General features: G+C 33.9%; 1 protein-coding gene across 1 annotated transcript in view; it reads right to left on the minus strand.

Moving 5' to 3' along the window:
- Positions 1 to 15515, minus strand: part of LOC129262516 (mucin-2-like) — a 33034-nt gene that overhangs the window by 13632 nt on the left and 3887 nt on the right. Inside the window, exons 2-6 of the mRNA XM_054900641.2 lie at positions 13441 to 13455; positions 11905 to 12059; positions 9186 to 9309; positions 4224 to 4356; positions 750 to 924 (exon numbers count right to left, since the gene is read on the minus strand). Of these exons, the coding sequence (XP_054756616.2) occupies positions 750 to 924; positions 4224 to 4356; positions 9186 to 9309; positions 11905 to 12059; positions 13441 to 13455 (602 nt within the window). The remainder of the gene's footprint in view (positions 1 to 749; positions 925 to 4223; positions 4357 to 9185; positions 9310 to 11904; positions 12060 to 13440; positions 13456 to 15515) is intronic.

A 15515-nucleotide genomic window follows, 5' to 3' on the forward strand; every position in this document is an offset into this window, starting at 1 on the left:
CGGCCAAAGTTCATTGACCCTAAATGACCTTTGACCTTGGTCATGTGACGTAAAACTCATGCAGGATGTTCAGTGATACTTGATTAACCTTATGTATAAGTTTCATGAACTAGGTCCATATATTTTCTAATTTATGATGACATTTCAAAAACTTAACCTTAGGTTAAGATTTTGATGTTGATTCCCCCAACATGGTCTAAGTTCATTGACCCTAAATGACCTTTGACCTTGGTCATGTGACATGAAACTCAGGCAGGATGTTCAGTAATACTTGATTAACCTTATGGCCAAGTTTCATGAACTAGGTCCATATACTTTCTAAGTTAAGCTGTCATTTCAAAAACTTAACCTCAGGTTAAGATTTGGTGTTGACGCCGCCGCCGCCGTCGCCGCCGCCGTCGGAAAAGCGGCGCCTATAGTCTCACTCTGCTATGCAGGTGAGACAAAAACAACACTTTTTATTACTTTCTTCATAATATAACTTTCTTTATATTATCAAATCAGAGATACTTTATGAGGGTAGCACATTTTGAATTTCCCGGGACTATCAAGGACTATCTTTTTTGTCTTGTAAGACTTTTCAGGCATAGAAATGGAAAAAAAGAACTTCCGGCACTTTCCAGGATTTCAAGGACCCGTAAGAACCTAGTTAATAGATGGGACAGAAAAAAGTAACATACGGAATAGGAATATCCCTTCATGTCACTGTTACTGTCTCCATAACATGAAGAATTTCACACTGGGTGTACCTTTGCTAGAGGCTGTAGATCCACAGGACATGGCTGATGGAGAACCAATGCCTTCTTTCTCTTCTTCATCTTCCTCAGTGTCATGGCAATCAGCTACTTTCTCGTAACAGGGCTCAACATCAGAACAGTTTGATAGCTGCTTAGATCTAAGATATTTCATCTCTGCTTCACAGTCCTATTGAATTCACAAAATAAGCAACAGAATGGTGGTATGATTAATTTAAAGTAAGTCAAAGTTATTACACATCTTTTAAAGTTATGTGTATGAGCTTAGTTTAAAAATTTATGTTTTCAATACCACCCTTTTAAAATATTATGTTAGCGTCTGTTGCTTGTTCTATTTTTCATACTCTAATCAATTTTGTTTTACTGTGCTAATTTATATCAAAATTGCATAATGCATCTGAACTGATCAGGGAAGACTATTGGATCATATGCTATTTCACGAGAATACCAATTAATTTGTGTCATACAAGTTTGATGATTGTGTGTAAGTTTATTTTTCATTGTTAAAGTTTTATTTGCAGCAAAGAGTACCTCTTGTGCGATTTACAAAATTAGAAAGTAAATAAACAAATTTAAGTAAATTTCAGCTACTCCACTAATATGAATTCTCTTGATTTATGTCTAAATTGGAAAAAATTGAAGTTTGATCTTTTCTACATCCAAATGGAACAAGCCAACAATGACTTTCAGCTTTATGTTTATAAAAAAATCACTCCACTTCATTCAGCAATCTTTCTCAACTATCAAATTCAATATATTTTTTTCTACAATAACATGTACAGTGTACACTGTCATCATGCACAAATAACCATGCATAAAACAGGTAAAAGTAATACAGTTATAAAGATGCATAGTACATGTCAAACAGGTGAATATATGTATCAAACCACAATTCTCCCAAACCCTACAATAATTCAAATATTAAAGACATTTAAAAGCGATCATAGAAATAACTATTTAAAATCACATGCAGAGAATCCTTTTTTTTACTGTCTTCCTTAACATCAATATGTTTGTCTGTTTGTCTGACTGCCTGTCTGTATGTCTGTCTTTCTATCTGTTTGTCCATTTGACTTTCAGTCATCAATTTGTCTATATGTCTGTTTATCTGCCTATCCACCTGTTTGTTTGTTTGCCTGTCTGTCTGTCAGTCTTTCCAAGTAATATCTACTTCATTTATCTTAAAAAGCATAAGCATGATGTCTTGAATCAAATAACTTTACAACCAAACTCCATACATCAATACATCAACATTATTGAGGATCCATGCACACTGCTCCAATCATAAATAAATAAAAATTAAATCAAACCCAATATACACCACATGATATAAAAATAATAGTTAATACACATGTACAACAACAACAAAATACCATGGTATGTATTCACATGTAAGTGAATACTGTATATCTAGGGGTATGTATTGTATGGTAAAGGGACAATGGGGTGGAGGATGCAGGATAAAGGATATATACTTAGGAAACCAAATGGGTAGGATGTGGAGGGCGTCATTTATTCATTAAAGAATGTATCTCGAGGGTACCAATAAAAAAGAATATCATGATTCAAACATTACATATTGATCCAAAACTGTAATACAATGTATAGCTACACAACTATTTTTACAGAGTCAGAATTAACCAGGAAATTGGAATAGATGGGATGCGACTCTATCAGAGTCAAAATCAAGGTGACTAACTTTCAAAGTTACTTTGACCCTCGGTGCTTTCGGACAGATACCATCCTAGAGGCACCACTGATAAATTAGTCATAAATCTGAGTCACTCCAACTTGGAAAAGAATTGACTCTGGCCGACATGCACCATTCTGGGTCAAATCTGACTCCACATAAAAAGGAGTGTATACAAATATTATATAAACCCAACATACATAATGTATAGTCACCAATTATATAGTACATATTTCCAGGATATGGGTATGACGGGAGAGGCATACATTTTTTTTTCAAAGGAAAGGGCTGCAAACAGAACTAAATATCTGATATCGACCCAGATAAGATTTCTAGTAGGAACTTACCAATTTGGTCAGCTGGAAGTGAAGGGCAAGAAATCCAATATTTGGGAGTGGGTAGGAAATTGTTAGCTTATTCACTTCTTTAGACATTTCTTCAAGAGACTGATCATAGAATTACATTGTATTTCCATGAATGTAATTGTATAAATGTACTAAAAAGCCCAGAGTAGTACGTGCACATGTACATGTATACTGAACTATTTTGCCCCCTCCCCTCCCCCCCCCAAAAAAAAACCTCTTGAAATAAATGATCAAGCCAGATGTCAGTCATGAGAACCTGAAAAGAGTTTTGAAATTCACTGGTTCAAAACCTACATATAATGGCATCTTTGATGTAGTATGCTTACATGGTTCCCTAATCTCAAATATATGCATTGTAAAGGAGCATTTACAAAGGTAAGATCTGACCTTCTCCCTAAACAGAGTGAACACACTTCCTAATAAAGCAAAAATACATACATCTTTACGCAATGAAGACATATTTTAATTTGAAATATATGTTCTCAGTTGTAACACTGTTATGATTAATAGCCTGCCTAGTACTCAAACTTCAAACAAACTCAAATAACTAAATCAGACGAACTAAAACCTATTACAACTAAGTTCCTACCACATTTTCTATACTTTCCAAAGCTCAAACATTGATTGTATAATTTTACCAGAGTGATATCTCCTGTTATCTCGTAGAATTCTAAGATCATATTAAAAAGTTGATCATCCTCCTGTATCTCCATATTGAACAAGATTATACGGAAACCTGACTATAAAGAAGCAGATATTAAACCTAATAGTAAGGTGTTGCCAAGCCATAGAAATAGATGGTGGTGTAATACTCAAGGTGAAAGACTAAGAAACTGGAAAGCAAATTGATTCATGTCTTTTTTCTTTGAACCTCATATTGTTCACCAATCCTTGAAATTAGTCAAGAATAAAAGTGAAATGGTGCAGAACATGACCAGATCATGCCCCTTGAAAGTTGAAAACACATCACTTAGATGGTATTGATTTCACCTTTGTTATCTCAACCCCCCTTTTAATCCTCTGCTAATCCTCTTTTAATCAATAAGCAAATTAATCAGTCACATTCTGTTCATTGATGGGGGAGTCCATTTATTTCTTTGTTTGTACTTCCTTCCTGTAGAGTAAAAAAACAAAGGAATATCTTCCAAAGCCATGCTTCTGTTGACTTCTGAATTATGTAATTCCCATAAGCTTCCATTATGGTTGGTTTTCTCAAGGGTCTCTGTCTGTGCAGAATGACACCGACCCATCGAAGCACACCACCACACCTAGTCAAGTCTGTCAGCCTGAAGATCACCCAGTGTAAAAACCAACGGAAGCAGAAGGACCAAGGTGTGAAAATATCTTCTGCTCTGCCTTGGTATCAAGCACATGTGGAAATCCCACCTAAAATTATACCAAGAGGCTACTTACCAGAGCATTAGAGTAGCGAGCTATCTTGAGTGTGACAGGGCCGGGTTGTAGGTTACCAAGAATCTTCTGTGCCTCCTGGAGACTGATGTTCTTCAGGCTTTGGCCATTAACAGCAAGGATCTGGGCTCCAATGCTGAAAAAACAACAGAAGCAAGACTATGATTTTCAAAGCAATGAAGATATTCAAAGTCAAAGATCTTGATATTTATTTAGCTCCAAATGATATCCATTTTCCTTTTTCTTTTTTTTTAAACAATTATTTGAGGGTTCCAATGCTGCATGTAACAGCTAAAAAACAAACTCTGAATTTCAAAGTAATAAAAATGTACAAATGTGGGCGCGTCGTGGTCTAGTGGTTCTGACCCTCGCCTTTCAAACAAAGGGTCGTGGGTTCGAATCCTAACCATGGCGTCTTTTCCTTCAGCAAGAAATTTATCCACACTGCTGCACTCAACTCAGGTGAGGTGAATGGGTACCCGGCAGGATTAATTCATTGAATGCACTGAGCGCTGAAAGGCAGCTTGAGCTAAAGCCGGGGTAATAATACTAATAACAATGCGCCTCAGAATAGCTTATTTCTTGATAGATGGCGCTATATAAATGCCTATTATTATTATTATATTTATTACAACGATGTTAATATTTCTCGAGCTTCAACTTACATCAATATAATTCAATATACAGTGCGTCCCAGAAAAAAAGAAACCGAGATTTAGCGATGATTTATCATAACTTAATCATAAATAAAATAGACAAATGACCTACCAATGTAAAGCTTAGAATCTCCTCTTTCATCTGGTATTACTTAGATTATTCCTCATTCACGCATGATTGAGCAAAAACAATTCGAAGAAAGGATGCCAAAAACTCATTTGGCGGGGGGTATCTGAATTTCAAAAAGAAAATCATATGACTAAAAAGTTCCATATCTTCTCTTTTCTTTGATACCTAAATCACAGAAAATGGTCAAGTAGTAAAAAAGTTATGATCCCTCGAAACAATGCTTGTATTTCCATAATTTCATTAAATAAACGTGTTTTCACCGGTTTCCCACTGAAGCTATCGCACGGTAACAAAAGACTTAATGCATGGCTGATCGTCAACAAAACGGAGTGTCAAGTGAGTTTGAACGCTAGCCTGTAAAACCTCTTCATTTTATGAAATTATTGAAATTCAAGCCGTATTTCAAATAACCAGAACTTTGTTATTTCTTGACCATTTTCTGTTATTGAGGTATCAAATTAAAGAGCAGATATTGAACTTTGTAAAAATGTGGTTTTCTTTTTAAAACCCAGATACGGCCCGCCAAGTGACTTTTTGGTATCCCCTTTTCAAATTGTTTTTGCTCACTCATGCGTGAATGAGAAATAATCTACGTAATTTCATATGAAAGAGGAGATTCTAAGCTTTAAAATGGTAGGTCATTTGTCTATTGTATTTGCGATTAAGTTATGATAAATCATCGATAAATCTCGGTTTCGTTTTTTGTGGGACGCACTGTATATCTTTCTTCAATTGCAAATAATATTTTATTTACTGCATATAACACAATTCAGGAACATTATCACTAAACAACAACACCATAACAGAAAATGAAATATTTGCCCAAATACTTTTGTATATTTCAATGAAAAAAAAAAAACTCCTAAAGGGAAAACCAAACTTATGCAGTGCATGGAGTACAAGGAGGTCAGGCCTTGGGAAACCAATTAATAACAATAACTATTCAATTTAAATTTCAAGTCTTTAGATTTGACTTCTTAAGTTTTTCAAAACTAAAGTAATCAAAATGGATTAAAATGTGAAAGCAACAAATTAATTTTGAAGCTTCATGGAAGTTTCACATCCTCTTCTCTTTCAATAAAATTTCTTCATTTCAAAGCCTTCTAGTTTAAATTTGCAATTTATATAGACTATCAAAAGTAACACAAAGGTCAACTTTATTGTATTGATGCTTCTAAATCCATCAAAACTGCAATGAATTTCTTACATTGACCTTGTAAGCTGAGTAGATATATTCACTTAATGATATATGTAATAGATGATCGAACTAACTCAATTTCATTTCCACTCATTAAATAATTAAAGAAAGTACTTTCATAGACAAGCCTCTCTTTATATCGAGACCTAGGCCTCCATTTTCCAGACAATGAGAAGTCTATAGCTATGACAGAGACCGAATAAAGAAGGTTTTATTGAAGCATGGATGTTGAAAGGGGCCTAGATCCTGATAGTTATCTGTGAACATAATTACCACTGACAGACGTGTTACACAAATGGCAGGATCGGTCCCTAGTTTTATGAGCAAATTTCCCCCTGGTGAGAGGCAAAAAGGCATTGCTTGGTTTTGAGTAGATAAACCCTGATACTCTGAGGACTATATGGTCACATTGACCAGATAATGAAGAGTGTATTTTACAAAATAGTTTGCATAAACAATCCCTTTTAATAACTATAATAGTTATTTTTGTAAAATAAGTGCATTTGCGTATCATAAATAAATGAGATTATTTATTTCATTATCATAAGGAAGAATATTGATCACAAATATAGTATCAAATAATTAATTACATTCCTCTCATAATTTCTAGTGAGATTCAGTACATTTCTAACAAAAGTGTGAAATATGTAACACACTTATGGCTATTTTTAATCGCTGCTAGGCAGTTGACCCCCAATATTTGTTTGTATGTGTTTATTCAGCACTTTGATAATCTCTCTCCGCAAAAAGAACTATCATTTAATTTACACATGAAAAATTAGGATTTTACAGACCAAGAAATAGTATAGTCATTAGGCCTATATTTTGTGAAATGACCTCACATACTTGGCCTATAAAAATCAATGCCAATATTTTTACACTTTATTTAAATGGTTTCATAGCAATATTCTTTCCTTTAAGGTTTAACTGTGAAAATTGCATGCATAGGAAGACTTGCAAAGATTAAGAAAACCCTTACATATGTTGGCAACTCTGGATATTTTAGCCAGCGTAGGTAAACACACTCAACAAACTGTACATGTAGCCAGTCATTTTCCCCCTTTAATCCCATTTCTTAATATCAAACATTATATTGTAGATATAAAAAATTGCATGTTGTTAACACAAAATATAAAATATTGGCCTTATCCTGAAATAAGTCACCTATCTTCTCGTGAGTGTCGGTGTGTGTGCGCTCGTTGTGTACAAAGTCAATGGGAGAGGAAAGAAGTCACCGCTGCTGACGAAATAAACTTGGCAGTGAATGGAGTGGTGACTTAAACCAGGATAATGCCAAAATATTCAAGTTCTTTGTATGAAGAACCATCTGTGTGGTTAACAAAAGGCAACTCTTGATACAAAGAAATGGAATTAAGAATATGGCTTGCCATAGTCCAAGTGCGTCGACATACGCTGGCTAAAAATCTTGAGATATGACAGCTCTTTTAAACTCTGAAAAAAAACTGTGTAAGGGGCTGTTTCACAAAGGGTTAAGTATGACTTAGAGTCGCGCTAAAATGTCCAGTTGCATGCCGAATGTAATGCATTGGTCAAATCATGCTTAGAGGATGAGTGCTCCTGCGTAGTAATCAATAAGATTGCGTGTTACATATGTGACCTGCCACCCTAAAACCAACAATAAGTCAACCAAAATGAATATTGAGATCTGTGATGAGTTTGAAAATTCATTTCCTAAGCTTTAAAATGATATATAATATGTTAAAATTGACCAACAATAACCATTACAAGTACTTGATTGAATGCAGAGGAAATTCAGCAAGAGCTTTAATAAAAAATAAGGAGAAAACATTAAGGTTTGAAGTTTGGGGTTCACTCAAGCATGAAATGTGCATAGTGTGTAATCTCAGTGAAACTTCCAAGCAGTCTGAAAAAGTAGTGCCCAAGAAACTCTTGCATCTTTTCTTTTATTCAACATCACGACTTCAAATTTCCACAGTATGAAGAAGAATTGCTCTTTCAGGTAAGCTATTTTTTTAGTTTTTGGATTTTGGAGACTAAATTACTATTTTGGCTATTGACAGAGAACCTTGCCTGGCGACTTATTGGTGGTTTTAAAGTGGTAGGTCACATATCATGTGCACGTCAGCACTAAGCATGATTTTAAGTTGTACTTAACGCTTTGTGAAACAGCCCCCAGGTCTCCCAGGCTTGGCTCGTGTACGAGAAGGAAATACATTTCAGTGAAAGAAAATTTGATACATTCAAGAATAAGGTCATGAGACCTGGAGTAAAAAGGGCAAGGGAAATGGATACAGATATATCTTGTCAAAAAGACAAAGTGAAAGAGGGACAAAATAAAAGTAAGTTGGAGGAGTGCAGAGCAAATTAAATCCTGAGGAAATACATATTTCATTGACAAATTTTTTAAAAATCCAATAAATAGTAATAACAGATTTATCAGTAATTATTTGACTGCAGATGTTGCAGTCAGATGCGATCAAAATTAATTTCTTTCAAATTCAAAAGATTTTTTTTTTCTATTCAAATTTAATCCAAATTTATTTCTTTGACTTAATACAACAGTATGGTCATGTATATATAGAAATATATGAAGAGAAATTGAACTTGTTTTTATACCCCATAAAAATAGTTTATTTGCAATTGGCATTAGCATTCTCATTAATACTTCAGGAGAGAGTTTAATCACCATTCATCAGAAAATTATTTTATTATCAACTTTGAAAAAATACAGCTCAATGTGATTTATGTGTATTATTATGGGTGACACAACAACTGCTCTGGGCTTAATTTCATCAAAGATGTAGGGTTAGGTTTGCAATAGGGTTTTATGTTAGGTTTAGGGTTAGATTAGGGTAGGGTATAGTGTTGAAGTTGGTCATGCGATTAGTGCGTGGAATTTAAAGCGGAGCAATTGTCGCTGGAGCAAATGTCATGGAACCATTATTATGATGCCCACAGAGGTGACACTTCATGTTAAGAAGCAAAAAGCATTAACTCACCATAATCTGCCATTCATGTCAGCAGGGGAGTTTGTGGCAAGATGCTGGATGTATATCCTCCTTTCATCGTGACAGTCGGGACTAGGTAGACTAACAACTCCAAGACCAAGGCTTATTCCTGGAGCTGGACCGATGAGAAACAAAATGACAAGATTTAGTTTGGACTGGATGGCTTGGATTAGGTACCACTCCAAGAAAAAGGCTTATTCCTGGAGCTACACTAATGAGAAACATCAATCTTGGCAAGATTAGACTGGACTAGACTGCCTGAACAAAGTATTACCCGGAGCTATCAAGACCAATGAGAAACATTACTAAACTATTGTCTTCAACAATAAAACTTCCAATGAATAATGATGACTAATGATAATTGAGGAGAAATAAATGAAAGTACATACTCTGGAAAACTTTTAATCTGGCATACAGCCTTGGACAAGGCATGGTGCTTACAGAGACATACAAAGTTTTTCTACAAAAAGGTTTTATAACTCCAGACAATATTACTCCTTTCTATTCCAAATGAGAGTACAGATTACATGAGCATCATTTGATGTCTATTGAATCCAACTATGCTATTGAAGCCACATTCCCCTTTTAAGATCCTTGCCTTCAGAAAGTCAATTCAGAAATAAGGACATATACTATACCATGCAACCCCCCCCCCCAAAAAAAAAGGTGGTATTGCCAATTTTGTGCCATGAGAGAGACACAGGTCTCAAGATTGTTTGCTTATCATGAATAACTTGCTAAGTGGGTCATTTCCTTGTGATATTCAAGTCTTCGTTAACGCTTCCAAAAGAATGCCAAAGATTCTCTCAAGAGACTACAAATCCCATAGTGACACGATCACAATCCTGATACAAGGATGGATCAGATACATTATGCCATATTTCATGGAATAAAGTTCGAAAAATGATAAATTTTCCAAATTGTAAATAATGCCACAGTCACATTGTTACTGCCAACTCCAGCCCGACCAAAGCCATCACATATTTCCAATGACATGAATTGGTCCATTTGGAGAAGGGTTCATTGATGTGACTGAAACTTAACTTTAGGACACCCTACATGTACGTTTCTGAATATCTGACTTATTTACGATTTGTTTCACTGTAATTATCTATTAATGAAATGTATACATTTTGTATTCCTTCATATATTTTGAAGTTTATTTTTATTTATGAATGAAGAAAAAAAAAAAAAAAAAACTTAAATCCACAAGACATTATTTTAAACCTAACAATGACCCAAGCCTACTTTGCCATCTGCTGACAAAAGGTAGCAACTCCAGGGAATGAATTTCTCTGCAAATGAGGAAAATGTGTCATTATTTCATGTAGAAATATATATAATTAATTGCAATTAAAATATCTCTATTTCAGATATTGGGGGCTATGTGACTTCAATTCATTTAGCAACGGGTAGAGCAAACAGAAAATATCCCAAATCAAGAAAAAAAGTAAATTTTGAAAAACAATTAGAGTTACTTCCTTTTATTTTTCAGAAGATGGCAGTACTGTATATAGGCTTTTCTTCAAAGTAAGAATGCACTTATATTTCTATCAAAATGCAAATTGTGTACTTTTTTATACCTGTATTCAAAGTGAAGAGTGATACAGATTGGTGATTCCTCCATACCGACCACAGGTAAGAAGTAGTACTTAAATGAAATCCAGCAAAATGCATATTTACGGCTATATTTTTGCTCACAAACTCAGAATTTCTTGCACATCCTTCAAAATGTATGTTTCCATCTATATTTCAGCTCACAAACTTTAATAAACTTTCCTGCATTTTCCTTGAAAATGCATGTTTGCTGCTATATTTCGGCTCACAAACTCAAACTTTCTAGCAAAAACATGTATATTAACTATAACACATGGTGTTATGCTTCAGCAAAAGCAATGAATGAGTTTTCCATCTATTGAGTAATCATTCATGCCAAATCCTGATACATTATCTCCTTAATATCTAATGGTTTAAGGACAATCACTGACCTTAAACAATAATGACCTGTCAATATGAATAAGTTTCACACATGTTCAGATAATTCAAGGTCTAGCATTACAGAATTATTAAATCGATTAAGTCAGGACAGATTATGATCTAACCACAGACTTTCTATTCATTTACACGATGATCAAATCTTAATGCGAAGACAATGTATGACAAACTACACGATGATCAAATCTGAATGCGAAGACAATGTATGACAAACTGCCTTATTTGAATCAAAGCCCTAAAGGGTATATTTAATACCGTTTCTTAATTTAAAAATATGTACAATCGCTGATGTGGTTTACAACACCTAAAAAACATCTAAAAAATATGTGTATAAAAAGACGTTGTCAAGGTGCTGTGTTATGGGTGAATAAGTCTACAAAACTTTGATTCACAAGGTCTGGGGTTCACTCTAAATTTCAAGGATCTAAAATAATTCCTGATCGGTATACGTGACCAGCTGAATATTTGATTTATTTCTAATCTTAAGGATTAACTTTTGAATCTCAAAATATTAAAATTGAAATCTTTTAGCCGTATGTTTAAATCCACAAGGTTAAAATCTAAATAATATATTCGACTGGTCACTATTTACAAATTATCTGAAGTTATATTTTAATCCTTAAAATTTAGAGTGGTTCAAATCCCATCACAGCACTAATGTCTATGAATGGGCGAATCCCCCTTAGCCATATGTCTTTTTCGTCGTGTAGGTTACCTTTATTAAGAACGACTGTGACGTTGAGTCTACCCCTATCCCCGCCCCTCCTAGGCGTTGAACCCTCAGCCTCCCCATCCCTGTCAGGATCTCTCTGATGGCTCACAGCGCCCTCTTCAGCTACCGTCTCGTAAGCACGCTCCCTAGACTTTTTCCTGTATACAGAGGGATTGTGTAAAAAAAAGACGGATAAATATTTGTATTACTGGATAAGCTATCATATACGACAATAATGGTTTCATTGTAAATTGAATGAATCTCTTGTTTCATTCATATGTATTATCCTTAAATTTGTAGAAAAAATTACACATCACTATGAGCTACTGGTAATTAATTTCATCAACCATTAAAATCTAAATATTGTACAAAAAAATGAAATGCTTGTATTACTGTAATAAATTGAAAGCTATTATTATGAAAATGGCTTCTTGTCTTGCAAGTTGGGGAAATCTGCTTCTTACCTACTATCATTTGTTAAAAAAAAAAGACATAAAACCATGAGCAAATAAATTTCATGTACAAATAAATTACAAATATGTACAAAAAGATGGAATACATTAATTTCATTCACCAATGAAATCAAATTTATAATCCACTCTATATGGATTACTTGATACTAAACATGGCAATCCTAAGACAAGATCACTATCTTTTGTATTAAAAAATGCAAGATAACCAAACATTTGTTTCAAATGATCTAAAATCCAATCTACATGTATAATCTGATGCAATGTTGGGCAACCCTTGGACAAACTTATGTTTCAAAGAACCCCATTCCCAAAATCAGATTTAATGTTTCAGTATACACATTAAAACAGTAACACAAACAATTTAAAAATTTGACTGATTTAAAAATTAAACTCCTATAACATGCCTATTTTGCCAATGATGGACATCGTATAAAATATATAAATTTCGTGGAGCTGCAATTTCTCTGGTGTGGAAAAAGAGCTAACTATACAATGTACTAAAATAACAAAGATGAATAAAATGAGAAGATATACACAGTATGCATTATGAAAACTGAAAACAATGTACTAAATGAAATAAATGTGATAACTGCAGAAACAGGAATAATCTTGTACATCTTGTACATTAGCATGGAATTCAAAAATGCAAGATATAAATTTGCTCATTAAAAGTGAATAAAATCAAATGAAAATTAATAAATAAAAACAAACAAAAGGATTGTGATGAAAAACTAACATTTCAATTGTGATTGTGGAATTAATATTCAAAGATGTTATGAAAACAAAACAAGTAAAATATGAGTGGTAAACACAACATCCCTATCAATTATAGGCTTCTGGAATTACATGGAGTTGATATATATGAATTTGTTCCCATGAAGTGATGATTTTAATGTTTATCATCTGAATGATGTCATTTTGAAAAATATGATTTAACAAAATATTATGAAAACAGGTGTATTGTGAATGGTTAAAATACTATTAAGTGCTATTAAATGTTATGGTGTGGAAAATAATGGTCAATTGATGTGAAATTGTGTGAAGTGAATATTCTAAAGAAACTTACAATTCCAGCAGTAGACTATATGGTAGAAGACAAAAAAAACAAAGATGAAAAATATAAACCTTAATACCAACATTACTCATTTTAAATGTAATATGCTTTACATGATATTGTTGCTTTAGATGAATCCATTATGGTAAACTGCCGTCTACCAATTTCATATGGCTTTTATCATAAAAAGTAAAGGATATGACAAACATATAACCCCTATACTCTCTTTTCCTTATTAAATCACACAAACCAGTGAATAATAGCTTATTCAACCCTTATATTTGGTAGGAATTCCTAAAATATGACAAGCTTATGCACTGCATGATAAACTTCACATTTTCCTGCAAAACTCCTTCTGGTTTCACTTTAATCTAAGAAATTTGTGAATAAAGTTTAATTTCAAGGAAGCTGTTTGAAAATGATTCATGAATATGGTGATAACTCATCTCCTGATACTGATCTCCCATGATGTTGTCCATATTTGACCATGAAAGAAAAAATCTATTCATGATTGTCTTCATGCGCACAATGGTTGATAGACTGGTGTTTCATAACAAAGTTATGCACAACTTTACACGATTGGAATATGAAGTGCCAAAGTGTGAGCTCAACATTTTTCCACGAGATATTATTAAGCACTACTGATAAAGTGGCAGCTCTAGCTCCAGCTAAAGCCGGGGAAATAATAGTTGCTCTCTGTACCCTTTGACAAAAAACACTATATATCTCTTGCGATTATCATTATTTTACATTATTGTTATAACATCATAACTTTATTTCATATAGTTTTATTCCTATGAAGCCTTTGAGGTAAAAATACACTTTGCTCTGAAAATTTGTTTAAAGAATATATTTCAACTCAGCAAGTGGCGAAGATCTGGCATGCCATATTCAAATCGTTCACAAAAGTTAAATGTAGCTTTACGTAAACTTTGTGAAAAGACCTGCATGCATTACTATTAGGCATCAATGTCACTTCAAGTGATTAACACTTTCAGTGTCTACTCTGTTCTTTCTGAGATTTTTTATTTCGACGACAGTGATTTAATATATTGAGTAGCAAACGAATAGATACATTAATTCATCGGTGTAAATATAATGATGATAATATATAACAATAACAATCATGCAAGATGGGCATTATTGCAAGTGAATGATGATTCATTGAGAATCAGAAGGGCACTACTGCTGAACAAAGTCAAAGGTATTAGTGCCCCTCTGGTTCTCATTGGAAAACATCTTTGATAGATCTGCAATAGCGCCCCTTCTGGTTCTCAGCAGATCATGATAAGATTGAACATTCACAACATACACTACATTACACTACGAATCAGACGTATCCGAGAATGAATTTACAATCGTACGCCAGGCTTCGCGATCTGACATGAGAGTTGGTAAATAATGTAACAAATTATTTGTATCCCTACATTTGTAATCAACAAAATTTAAATGTCTCCGTCCTCTTGTTTTATGAGGAAGGTGCAACAAAAGTACATCAGAAATAACTTCCTTTTCACTACGGAAACAGTGACCAGCAAACTCATACTACGTTTAATTACCATGGTGGAGATAGGTGGAAGATCTCCATAAATTTCATCTTTTGTTTTGTGATCTCTCCAACTAATATTTTGTACAACATAGAGCAAAACTTAAAAGGCATGGTGATACCAAAGTGACTTGATAATTAAGAACCACAATTGCTTATAGGCTAATCACATCCATGTTGGCTTGTAAGGACAATGAACTATGTTCCTAATATACAGTAAAGGAAATGATCCCGACGTCATACTCCAAAGTGTGAAAGTCCTAATCTAATATCGGAATACTAATTACTGCAAGGGGGAACTACATCTCATTGACTATCAAAGCATTTATGAGATAACTGGATGTATCTATACTTGTTTTGCTGGATTTTGTTCCCGAAATCGAAATTTTCATTAAATAATGATACTTTTCAGGGGCCATGGGGGTCTGAACATGTAAAATTTAGATGGTCATTTTCAAATATTTATGACATGGTTACTGGAAAAAAAAAGAGGGGGAGCTGAAGCCCGCAAGCCCTCCACCTCCTTCCAATTCAACATTCT

Source organism: Lytechinus pictus, chromosome 5 (assembly GCF_037042905.1).
Source record: "Lytechinus pictus isolate F3 Inbred chromosome 5, Lp3.0, whole genome shotgun sequence".
NCBI lineage: Eukaryota > Metazoa > Echinodermata > Echinoidea > Temnopleuroida > Toxopneustidae > Lytechinus > Lytechinus pictus.